The following is a 12,393-nucleotide window of genomic DNA, read 5'->3' as shown; positions in this document are numbered from 1 at the left end:
ACATGAAGGCAACAACATTTTATTTAGTGCTGAACTAGATAGAATGTAGACTCTACTGTAGTTGATACATATACCTGAATATTGGTAAAATGTCAAATACTAAATAAAAGCATATGTTCTGTTGTGTATCATTTATGTAGATAAATGTTCTTTTAGTATTTCAACACCTTAGTTATTATAGGAAGAAATCATCAAAATGTATCTAGCACAGTTACATTATCACAAAACCTGTAGTCTACTTTTTAGTGAAATGCAGTTGAATTAACGTAAAATATAAATAATCATGAACTGTAAATTTAGCAGAAATACAAATTCATTGTTGAACTGAAGTAAATTCCTTTACATTCAACTGTTTTAGTTTTCTTCAGCAAATGTATCTGATTGTCAGAAATGTTCAGAATATGTCCTTAGGCAAAATAGTGGATTACACATTATCATTGTTGCGCAGAATTTACATCTGTTGCTGTTGTTTTGTGGTATTTCTGTCTTTGAGTCCCGTCCTTTTCATGTAGACCGTCCCCGGGCAGCTCAAGCTGTTTGCCCGGCTCCTCACGAGCAGTCAAAATAGCTCTGTCTCCTTTTATATGCCCAGTGAGCATTTCCCAGGAGGAACGAGCCGGAATAACAGGCAGATTTGAAATTAATTTATGTTTTTCAGTTGCTACTGGCAACACATGCTGAATGAGCACTTGAGCTGTATTACTTTTCCAGCCGCCCCTTAAATCACATAGCATTTTAGAGACCACCCACATAATTACCATCATTTTATGACATCTGTTATAATATAGCTCTTAAACACTTAAGTATTAGAGTAGAGTTCCTGCCTTGAAATCCTACATACCTACATTAAGACAATACTCATTTTAGAGAGCTGTTTTTATCGTTATTCTTGCCTTTTCACCTGCTCTTTTTTCTTTCTGCAGACCAGTCCTGTTTTTCACAGCTTTTCATTTCATACTTGCCCAATAGACCTCACAATAGATTCCCCAGCTGCTCACTTCCAGTCACACCCTGTACAGTATATGTATTGCCGGAGCCATCTGTCATATAGTTCAGTATTTACCTTTTTTCCTGATCATCTGCCAGCAGCGAGCTTTCTTGCTGCCAACTTAAAAGAATCACTTCATTTAGCCGGGATCAACTTCAGCCCCTCTCAGCCTTTTTAAAGGATAAGCACTTCAGATAATGGATGGATGAAAATCAGAATTTCAACCCTGGATGGAATTTCCAAGGCTTTACCTGAGATGAGCAGTGGTGAGCGTGAGTTGTTGCCATGCTCTGGGACAATGATGTGGCTTGGTCTTGCTGTACATGTTTGGCCTCCAAGAAAAATGGTTGACCAAGGGTTTTATTTTAAACTGTAAAATGCAAAGACTGAGCCATTGGGGAATGAAATCCTCACCTGTCACCAACTAACCTGATGTTAACTCTCAATGGGGTTTGTAATTGGTTGTAAATACTTGATAAATACTTAATACTTACTTTTCTTTTTCCTTTTTGAAGTCTCAAGGCAAAGGAGCGCGAAGAAAAGGGCGGTTTAAAGGTTCAGATGGCAGCACCTCCTCAGACACCACAACCAACAGTCTGGTTCGCCAGGTAGGGCTAACTCTTCAGTGCTTTATTTTGTAATGACCACTAAATGCAAATGCCATGTGTGCCTGCAAGAATTTAAAGAAGAATAAATCACAATCACAACATGGCATTCAGCCCAGTACATGCTGCTGAACTGCCAGACAGGACAAAAAAACAAGGGAACGTAGCACTTGCTGGTGCCAGTATGTGTCCCCAAGTGTGTGTAAATACCTGACATTAAGTGCAACTGGCATAAAAGCCCAGTCTCAGTCATCATTATCCATCAGAGGTGAGATGTGCATTGCAGTGAAAGCTCTCTGTAAACACCGCTGGGTACACTATGTTAAGTAGAGGCCTCTCCACTGAGTTGTGGGGCCACTGTGTCGGTGCGTGGTGACACAGTGGCCTGTTATAAAGCAGACTGTGCTAGGTGCACACTCTGTGTCTGCTCTTTGTTGAACAGACCTGCAAAGGGACAGGACGGGTCAGGGCGAGGATGCGCACCCCTGCCTAAATGTTTCTGCCTTTTTTGGAGGAGGCACACGTCCCCTTGCTTTTGGCACGGTAGCGACAGAGTAATGGGAAGCTGGAGGAGGTCAGAACAAACCAGGACACCTCGCGGCCTGCCGTCTGCTTCATCTCAAAGCCACAGGAAGTTCTGAATGCGCTCAACAGGATCTGATCGGTGAGAAATTGCCTCGTCTTTATCGGCACCCTTGGGAGCCGATGCCCATTCCCACAGTCCTTTCCCCAAACGCGGAGTTCCCCTTCAGCCTGAGTAATCACAGATAAACCGAGCAAGTCTGAGAAAAAGTGTCAATCTGCATTGTAATGAGACATCTTACAGAAACGAGGCAGTTCAGGTTCGATGCGGTGACAGAATGAAGGACGTTTCGTGGTCAGTGAGGCCTCCCATTCGGAGCAGAAACATCCTCCTTGAGATATCTGCCACAAGAGGGCCCCAGGAATAGCCCAGCTTCCAGTAACTCCGTTTTTGTTTAGGTAATACTGTAAATACATTTTTTTTAGTTGTGTTATCATCACCAGCAGTTTCAGTCTGCCTTCATTTTTCCCCTGCTTCAGCTCAATCATGCTGCCTGTCACAGACAACTGTCACAATGAGCCAAACCCGTCATCTGGTTTAATCCTGCTTCTCTTTGTTTCATTACGTCTCACTTCACACTTATCAACATTTAAAGCTACTTGCTGAAGAATGTTTGGCGAGTGGGTTTAAATGAAGTGATCTTTTGTGTACTTTCCTTCACTCGGCTGCCTGTTTGGTGCCTGATAGTCTTTTGATACCTGTAGGCGTCACCAGAACATATCAAGCTCGCTAAGGCCACCGCTCGATCGATCCACAGCAGCTCTGAGCATCATCGCTTTCATGTAACCACACATCAACAGCTCCTGAAAGACAGAGTTACTCACGCTCCAACGGATCGAGCGCAAGAACAGAGAGCAGACAGAGAGTAGGCTGACGGAGAGAGAGATGAGAGACATTCCCTGTGGTCGTGGCCTGAAGCCCGGGGGGAATATGGAGGAGGCTGGGAAGGCTGAAGGTCCAGACCGCTCAGCCGTGGGAGTAGCAAGGTCAGTGTATAAGTGGAGATCGACTCTCCATTGAGAAGGAATAAGGGTAGATCTGTCACGGACATGTAGCAACTCTCAACATCTTCAGATACATGGTGTATATTTACTTATGTGGAGGCAGACATTTTCTCACTAAAAAGCAAATTGTGTGCTTTTTGCTATAAATGATAATAGATATTATTAAAAACAGTGAGATTATGATCAAGTACTTAATGTAATTAAATTTCCTTTAAGCTCCAGACATTTACGTCAGTGCATTTCTCATGATTTAAAAAAAACATTAATTTGAGAACAAGAAAACAATGTGTGGCTCAGAAGGCCACTTAGCTCTAAGCACTTTGGAAACATGGATGACCTACACTCTTTAACGACCCTGAATGCCTCACAGCATCTGTCAGTGGATGTGTGCGTCACGGTCCAGCCTGAAACGCAGCTGAACGCAAACGTTAATATAACGTGAGACTCCACACACAGAGCTACTGTAGCTACATGTTACAGTGTAAACTGCCCAAACCAGTAGGTGTCAGTGTAACTGATTGTCCGTCTGCAGGCTGGCACAGTGTTTGGTGTGTAGAGTGCTTTGGTCTGTCTGATGCATCCCGGGAAAGCATCCAGCGCCCCATCACTTTGAATAATAATAAACTTTCTGCATATAGTGCTTCTCTAACAAAGTGCCTCAGAGAGAGTGAGGAACAAAGCTCAGAACAAATAACAGGTTTCAACAGGAGAGGGAGGATTTTTAAAGTAGAGCTGTAAAAGTGAGAGTAAATAAAAAAAAAAATCTTACTAAATTACTTTTGTCATGCTGTTAAAAAATGTGGGCTCTGTAACAAAGCATGTCCGATCATTTCTTTGTTAGTTTTAGTCTGAACTCCTCAGTCAGTTCTCTGGTGTGAGGTTTTCTGGCGTTTGATGCATGGAAACAAAAAAAGAATTAATTTGAAGACACGTTTGACATATGCTGTTGTTTAACAAACACGCTTATTAAAATTACCTGACCTAAGCTCCTCAGCTCATTTATCCCTATTTTTTCTGATTACACATTTGATGCTACAGTCAGTTCAGGTAGTTTAGAACAGCAGTAGGGCTGAAAATAAATAAAGCGGTCTTTCATCTGATGTATTTTTAATCAGTTTTGGACAACAGTGAAGCTCTTTGCCTCAGAAAATACTCTTTTGATTCGTGGACAGTACTTAGCGTCTTTCCGTGTAAAGTGTTGACAGGTAAAAAAGTCATTGTTTGGTGCAGTGCAGCACTGCATCCACGGCTCATTTTAGGGCAAAGACTAACATCAGATACTGAACCTTTTCAGGTCAATATACCTTCAAATCCGCTTATGTTCAATACCTCTTAGAATCAAAAGTGCAGTAGTTCAGACTGTAATTTGCATAATTTAGCCTTGTGTCATTATTTCCCTCCTGCTGGCTCCCACATTCATTATCTATATGTAAATGCTTCCCACCACTCGTCTTTATCACCTGCCTCCTCCTAGCACTTTCATCGCTGTCTTGTTTCTTTACACCAGTGTTTCTCTGAGTTCTCCCTCTGCAGCACCTACTCTGCGGCACATTGTTACAGTTAGAACCTCTGTCGCATCCGTCAGAACATTTGAGGCCAGAAGAAAAGGCTTCAGCGATGAAAGGCTGTCGGACAGGGCTGGTGAGCTGGGACCCCTTCTACCTCAGTCACTGATTGTCAGCATTTTTCCCCTTTTCATCATCCTCTAGATTATTGTTTTTCCTCCCTGATGGAGAAACTTGGTGATTTAAAGAACTTCTGGGTCTGGTAACAATCAGATGTAACATATAGCAGGTCATTAGAAATAGTCTAACATTACTTATACAGCCCTGTGTCTGAACCTTATGGAACATATGTCATAATTTTCCAGTAGTAGGTGTTTCTGTGGAGCCATAGTTTTTGGCATCAAATCACACTACTGACTGAGCACTCCGTTTATGTGAATATGAGGAATGAAGAAATGCAACTGTGAACCTGCACTGCTGCTCATCTGGCAGCACCAGACTACCATCTAGTGGGAAAATGGACTAATGCAGGTCCCTCCTCAGAACTGCATTACAGCAGCTTTATCTGAGCCGTATGCTAATTAACAGGCTGGGTAGCACAGGTGAAACTGTAGGATTTTCAATTTGAAAATGAACTGAAGCAAATTACGTCACAATATGTTGTAAAACTTTTTCTTATCTACTGTATCATCAGTCCACTGTGTGTGGACTGTGGAACCTTTTGAGTAAAATTGAGACATTTTATGAGAGTAATAGACAGATAAATTAATTAGACAATCAATTACCAGTCTCTGCGTTTATAAACTCAAGTAGGTATATTTTTATTCCTTATGTTATTCCTTAAGTAGATATAGTATATGTTTAGAAAAAACATTGAACCCGGATGAAACAGACAGGTTTCTGTTCCTCTCCAGTGTTATTATTAGTGTCAACAGTAGCTCAGTAACAATCATTTCTCCAAGGTGGACACTCTCTGAGAGAATAACAGATCATCCCCCCCAATGTTAGGTACACACCTCTGTTTATAATGATGCCCCTCCATCACAGCAGACACGCTATGAAATATTGACAATAAACCTACTGATTAACAACAAAGCCATGTTCATGTTGGACAGAAGATAGATGGATGCCAGTACTGTCAATGATGACCACCACCAAAATGATTAACCTTAAAATAATTAAAACTTGACACACCTTTATAAGATCATGTCATAAAAAATGTATACTGCTTTATAACAAAGGTAATAAACTCTATTCTTTAGAATGTATATTTAACAGATCAAGATGTTTTACTAACTCAACTTCTTAACCTCACAATACAGAATATTTCATTTCCACTTCTGATTAATGCAGACAGGGAGTTGTTATGTTCATCAGCACGCCGCACCTCCCGACAGCAGGAATCACGCTGTTATTTTGCTGGTGACAAACCACAGTCTCTGTGCGGCTCCTCTGACAGGAGAACCACACTGATGTAGTGTGCGCTGCTGCAGATGAGACAAGCTTTTGTGTATGACGGCGCTTTTACATCAAAATCGACTCCACTCGGCACAATGTGCATGCAATAAACGAGAATGACAGTAAATGTCACATTGGGAAGCTATCGCTAATGACATCGCGTTGCATTTACATCCATAATCATTATGAGCGTATAAATGACATATATTAACATGCTGGAAGCTGATAGAGAGGATGAATTTCTGTCTGACGCAGCAGAACCCTGTGAGGCTGCGTGTCAGACCGAATTCAATCACCTGAACTCAGTGGAGTAAGAAAGACGTGTGTGATGGGAATGGAGGGTAGAAACATTCATGCAGGTCTTGCAATTGCACTCAGTCGCGACCGTGTGAACATCTTCACTCTGCACCACAGGCGAAGTTGTGCTGCTGCTCCACTCTCTGCTCGAGCCAGTGCAACACAATGCAGTCCTCACCACATCTGAAGGGTAATGCAGTGCAGCTGATGGGTGAATCAGTACAAAATACCAGGAAAACGTGAAGAAGAGGAAAGCACAAAGTCAGAAAGAAAGCCAGAGAGAAAGATCGAGAGAGAGAGAGAGAGTAGAGCTTTTAAAGCAGACTGAAGCCAGAGTAGGGGAGAGACGAGGCGCTGAGTGAAGGGGTGGTGCCCTCCATTAGGAAGCAAGGGACAGCGGTCAGTAAAGGACGCTCAGAACGCCACCTCCTTCATGCTGAGAGCTTGTGTGCGTTGAAATCCTCCAGCAGCTTGAACCAGCGTGCCAGCCCGCAACCCGGTGGTCTCTGCCACGGCACGGCAGCGGCACAGCGCAGGATTTACCCAGAGGATCCGTCAGAGTCGTTACAGAGGCAGTTTATAGTGGACACTGCTACAGCCGAATGAGAACAGGGAGGACTGGCATCACTACCCTGAGTCCTGAGGTTGTCTGAGTCGGACCGCGAGGGGAGTGGACTACAGTAGGGGCTCGTCCACCTCTGCGTCTCCTGACGGCCCACATCCCTGTGGGCTGAGTGTGCAGGCATGGACCGAGGCTGAGCGCATGCTGCTGCTCGACAGGGAGTGTGGGAGACGGCCGTCCACTCCTCCACGTCCTGGTCCCCTTCATGCCGTGCTGTGGGCTGGGCCATCGCCGGAGAGCACAGCTTCCATATGTGAGTTTGGTGGTTTATCCCAGGGGTCAGAGGGAGAAGCCGTGTGTGTGTGTGTGTGTGTGTGTGTGTGTGTGTGTGTGTGTGTGTGTGTGTGTGTGTGTGTGTGTGTGTGTGTGTGTGTGTGTGTGTGTGTGTGTGTGTGTGTGTGTGTGTGTGTGTGTGTGTGTGAGAGAGAGAAAGAGATTGTGTGTTTAAGAGATTACGGAGCTGATTAAACCAACCAAAGCGTTTGCCAACATGTTTAGACTGATGTGCTGCATTATGTTTTTTTCATGCTGGTTGTGAGTAAGGCTAGATGTTTTCTGCAGATGTTCGCATAAACTTCACTAAAAATGTCAGTGCTGTTCCCAGAGAGTCCAGAGAACGATGCCAGGTTTCTCCCTTGCTGGTGATCACTGCTCCGGCTGCTGCAGGACTGAGACTGAACTGAAAGCTGCAGGTTTTAGTTCAGAGATTCTTTTGCATTTGCTTGACAGTTTTCTGCAGCGACCTGGGCTGTCCTGGTGTTGGTGCTGGGTGTCCCGCGGGCTCGCGCTGCAGGCACTCGTCCGGTTGACAGTTCCACTTTATTGGGCTTCGCTGGTTTGTTTCACGTCCCGCGTGTTTGCTAGTGTTTACAAGCAGAAGCTCGTCTCTAGAACATGTTGACTGTGGTTCTTTAGTTTAATGAAATGAAGGGAGAAGAAAATGTGTTTATCTGCTTACAGGTATGTTGTTAATATTTCAAACAGTGGCCTTGTTTGCAGTTTTCCCCGTAATGAGGACAGTTTGTACTTTCTGGACTCTGTTTTGAACAGTTTTATATCTGAGAAATGCAGAAATTAAAAGGCTTTTCACTCTAATTACTGCAAGAACTGCAGATAAAAATGACCCTAATTGGGTTTTACCACTAGATGGCCATGTTACACTTTATCTTTCACTCACCCACAAGCACACTTGCACATAAAAGATGTTAATAATAAATTTCTGTGCATAATACATTCCCAGAAAAGGTTCCAGCACCCTTAAGGCTTTTAGCAGGTGAAATGAATTTTGTCTAGACAAAGAAGTGAGAAGAGAAGCTCACTGAGCTCAGTCAGGTTTTATCTCTCTCACTGCATCGTTGTGTTATTTGACATTATAAGAGGTTATATATATATATATATATATATATATATATATATATATATATATATATATATATATATATATATACACACACACACACACACACACACACACACACACACACACACACACACACACACACACACACACACACACACACATATATATATATATATATATATATATATATATATATATATATATATATATATATATATATATAATGTTTAATTAGGGTAAGGTTTTAATTACAATTGCAGCTCCTTAAATCTCTAACATCTCAAAAAATATTCTGTTTACTGTCATAGAAGCTCAAACTGGTTATTGATTAATGAACTAATCCAAGCATTTAAATGCAGGAGCACCTGGCACCAACTAAAACCTGCAGAATCATTATGAAACCTGGGTTTACCAGCTGACGGCTGTTCATTGGATTATGTGGTGCGGGGGCCTGCCAGTAAAGCAGTTGTGCCCCTCTGGATCCAGCTATAAGCGGCCTGCTTTTCTTTGGGGTAGCCTTTGAAATGGGAGCATGTCTTGTGGGCCCGTTATGACGTATTATGTCTGGAAATGTAGACAAAAGCTTCCAGCTCCTGAAGTGGGACAAACACTTTATCCAAGATATTGTGGGGAGGGAAAAATGCCATTGGTCCTTAGCTCACCTCTGCAGAGTGGTTATACAATTTGGATCAACATTTACTGAACAACTGCATAAGCTTTAATTTAACTGAGGAGTGGATTAGTGCAGAACCAGCTGTTGACTCCATCCAAACCTCATGTGGAAAGTGCATGAAATTGAGCCACGTGTTTGTGTTTGTTGCGCGTGCACACAGTGAATTAAGTGAAATAAATTAATATAATGAGCACAGTCCAGAGCTGCAGGGTCACAGAGGACAGTCCAGTGCTGACCTTGAGAAGACCCAAGCTGTCGTGACACGACAGCTTCTATCAGAACCGGTGCTTTATGTCTGAAATGGGCCGGAACGCAGTTCTGCTCTGGGTTGGAATGTGGAGCACATAGACCGGGCCGGATGGGTCTGAGTAGCCGACCCAGACGATCCTCACGGAGAGGTGGCTAATTGAAGACAGCAGGACCCACGCCGTTGGTTTCCTGCTTGTCGTGATGCAGCGCCGGTACCCAGGAGTCTGAACTCCGTTATATGTCTCCAACCGGAGAGAGGCACAGTAAACATCATCACAAGTTTATATGCCGGAAAAGTATTATTTTAACGTAATGGAGGATCTAGATGTACTAGTTTTGGGACTGAGTACTGATACAGTGGTAATAGTGGAAGGTGTGGGATCGTCTAGGTCATTCTAGCAGGAAGTGCTAAAGCAGGCCTTTCCTGGCAGCCGTGTCGCGTTCTTTCACATTTACACAGAATATGGAAATGCCCAGAAACTGAGCGGATAATTGCCCACAGGGGTCTTTAGGAATGTTTCAGATTTCCAAGGATTTATACTGCCTTTACATAATCTCACCTCGATGTGGGACTGGAAAGTGTGAAGTCCTGCAGACTCCATCTCCACTGCAGCTTGGAAACACTGATGTCAGTGAGGCTGCGTGCACTGACCCTGATTCAGTTACGACTGGGCTGAAACTGCTTTGCCGCTCTCACTGTTATGAGAACAGCCAGGTCTCGCTTAAATAAGTTAAAACAAACAACATCTATATGCATGAGAAGGCTTTCCAGCAATAAAAGCACATTATAATCTAAGTGTGAGAAGTGGTTTGTGCCAACTAAAAATTAATGTCAAAAATAATTCAAATCTTCAGTTATTATTGTGTCATCTTCCCTTTGAAACAACCAGAGTGCGCTATAGCACATTACACTGCTCATTACACACACTGCACGTGTGTGTGTGTGTGTGTGTGTGTGTGTGTGTGTGTGTGTGTGTGTGTGTGTGTGTGTGTGTGTGTGTGTGTGTGTGTGTGTGTGTGTGTGTGTGTGTGTGTGTGTGTGTGTGTGTGTGTGTGTGTGTGTGTGGACTTCTTTAGGACAGTGGATCATTAAGGACGTGAAGGACCCGCATGCTCAGCTCACACCCATTAGTCTGGCACCTCACACGTCCAGAACCCCCAGAACCAAACTCAGCATCGCTCAAAACAGCAGCAGATGTTTTTTGAGACCAATTAACGGCAGAGAGACTCGCACAATGTTGCGCACCAGAGGAGGACCGCTGGCCCACACGCGCATTAGACACAGTTAATTAGAGCATCAGATGTTAAAAATGGATCAGGAGCGGAATCAAGTCCTGCTTTAAACCTGCATGTCCTGACCCCCAGTGATTGCAGTACTTACTGGGCTAATTCACAGATTTCCTTGTGTGGACTTTGTGGAGTCCTGTACTGTGGATTGAATCCTGGGCCAGAGAGCGATAACCTGCTCCACACATGTAACTAACAAAATGGCCAGTGAGCGTATAAGAGACTAAAGAAGCCGGCACAGACATTGTCATGAGCATCTCCTTACTCTGTCATCATGTGTCGCCTAGCAAAGAGATGCCATGACAACAGGTAGCAGCCAGGTGGGAACACGTACTCCTGAGAGCGAGTGAGAGAGAGAGCGAGGAGGAAGGGGACGTGTGTAGGAAAAGTAAAGTCAGGTTAATGAAGGCAGAATGGAGCGGAGATGAAGGACAGTGATGTTTTGGTGGAGCTGCCTGTCGGTGGACAGACCCGTCCTCTTCAGAGACTCACTGGGTTCATCCTGCCGCTGCTATAAGCTCGCCCTCAGGAGCCGGCCACCGGGATCAGCCTCACGATTGGGCCACGCTGCGGCTCAGCAGGGTGGGGTTAAACCTGCTGGGATGTTTCATATTCATACCCAGCGTGAATACATAATCAGTCCATCAAGTGACTGTGTGCTTTCAGGAAGGAAGCTGCACTGGATGTTGGGTTGTTTTTTTCACATGTGATCGTGACGGAGCCTAAGAACTTCTCCTGCTGACGGATGTTGGATTTAGTCCGAGCCGGGCCGCTTGGACTGGCGGGTTGGCAGGGTCGATGACGACCTACTGGCTGAGGGAGACGCGTCCCCGGCCCTCGCGCAGACCCGCACACGCAACAGGCTGTGGGGCTGAAACCTGCTGAGGAGGGGGCTCCTCGCCGCGGGCTACCGGCCTCCGCTCACTGCCATGATCAAACAAACCAAGAATAAGAACGTGTCGTGGGTAAGTGGAGCAGGAGACGTCTCCTCGGCTCTTAAACCACTTTTTTTTGCATCCTTGATAATAATGGTGAAACGATTGAGCGATTTAGCAGATTATCCAGACTGTTTCAGTATATTTCCATTGGTTTTTGACGCTCCTGTGCCCAGTGGCTGCTCCACAGAGAGGCTTAGAGATTTAGGTCTTATATAACTCTGAACTACTACATGCCCACTTAATGAAATCTGGTTATCAGTCTGTCTCCGCTCCAAGGAATATGACGTATGTTCAAATTATAGATAGACATCATCCGAGACTGAATGCACAGCTATTACTAATAAATGAATGATCACAGCAGCAGTAAATACAGGTTCTAATCATAATGATGGTTTGAGATTCGATTTCTTGCCAGTGCAGATGGGGAGATTAGGGCCAGAGTGGCTTTGTGAGAATGAAATCGGCTACTTGGGGCAGGGAGGAGGAGGGACGGAGCCACGCTTTACTACTGAATCCGCCTGCTGTCTGTGGAGCGTAAAACCAGTTGTCTCCCCCACTCTGCAGCCGCTCGGCTCAGCCTCGTCGTTGTATAATGCATGAGCCCTCGTGCTGGAGTTACCGCTTGTCACCGTGTCATTCTGCTCGTTCGCACACTGCGTTCAGACGTTCGAGTTGCCCTTGTGACAACTTTGCCTCTTGCTCCACGTATTGCACGTGCGCATAAATGTACTTTGTTTTCCTCTGGAGGGGAACTGTGCTCCACTTTCCTTGGACCCACCCATATGGTGCATATGCAGCTCTACAGTACTGTGTGTCCTCACACT

General features: G+C 44.4%; 1 protein-coding gene across 4 annotated transcripts in view; it reads left to right on the top strand.

Moving 5' to 3' along the window:
• cacnb2a (calcium channel, voltage-dependent, beta 2a) overlaps positions 1-12,393 on the top strand; it is a 39,092-nt gene that overhangs the window by 689 nt on the left and 26,010 nt on the right. For 2 of the 4 annotated variants that reach the window (XM_029147250.3, XM_029147252.3), the window contains exon 2: positions 1,504-1,596. In XM_029147250.3, coding sequence (XP_029003083.1) covers positions 1,504-1,596 — 93 coding nt within the window. Of the gene's footprint in view, positions 1-1,503; positions 1,597-6,814; positions 7,316-11,401; positions 11,597-12,393 lie in introns of those variants that run through there. The other 2 variants (XM_029147253.3, XM_055508096.1) reach the window with 2 other exon arrangements.

This window comes from Betta splendens, chromosome 4 (genome assembly GCF_900634795.4).
Source record: "Betta splendens chromosome 4, fBetSpl5.4, whole genome shotgun sequence".
Classification (NCBI taxonomy): Eukaryota; Metazoa; Chordata; class Actinopteri; order Anabantiformes; family Osphronemidae; genus Betta; species Betta splendens.
The sequence above is the reverse complement of the archived record's forward strand: the minus strand, read 5'-3'. Positions and strand labels throughout refer to the sequence as shown.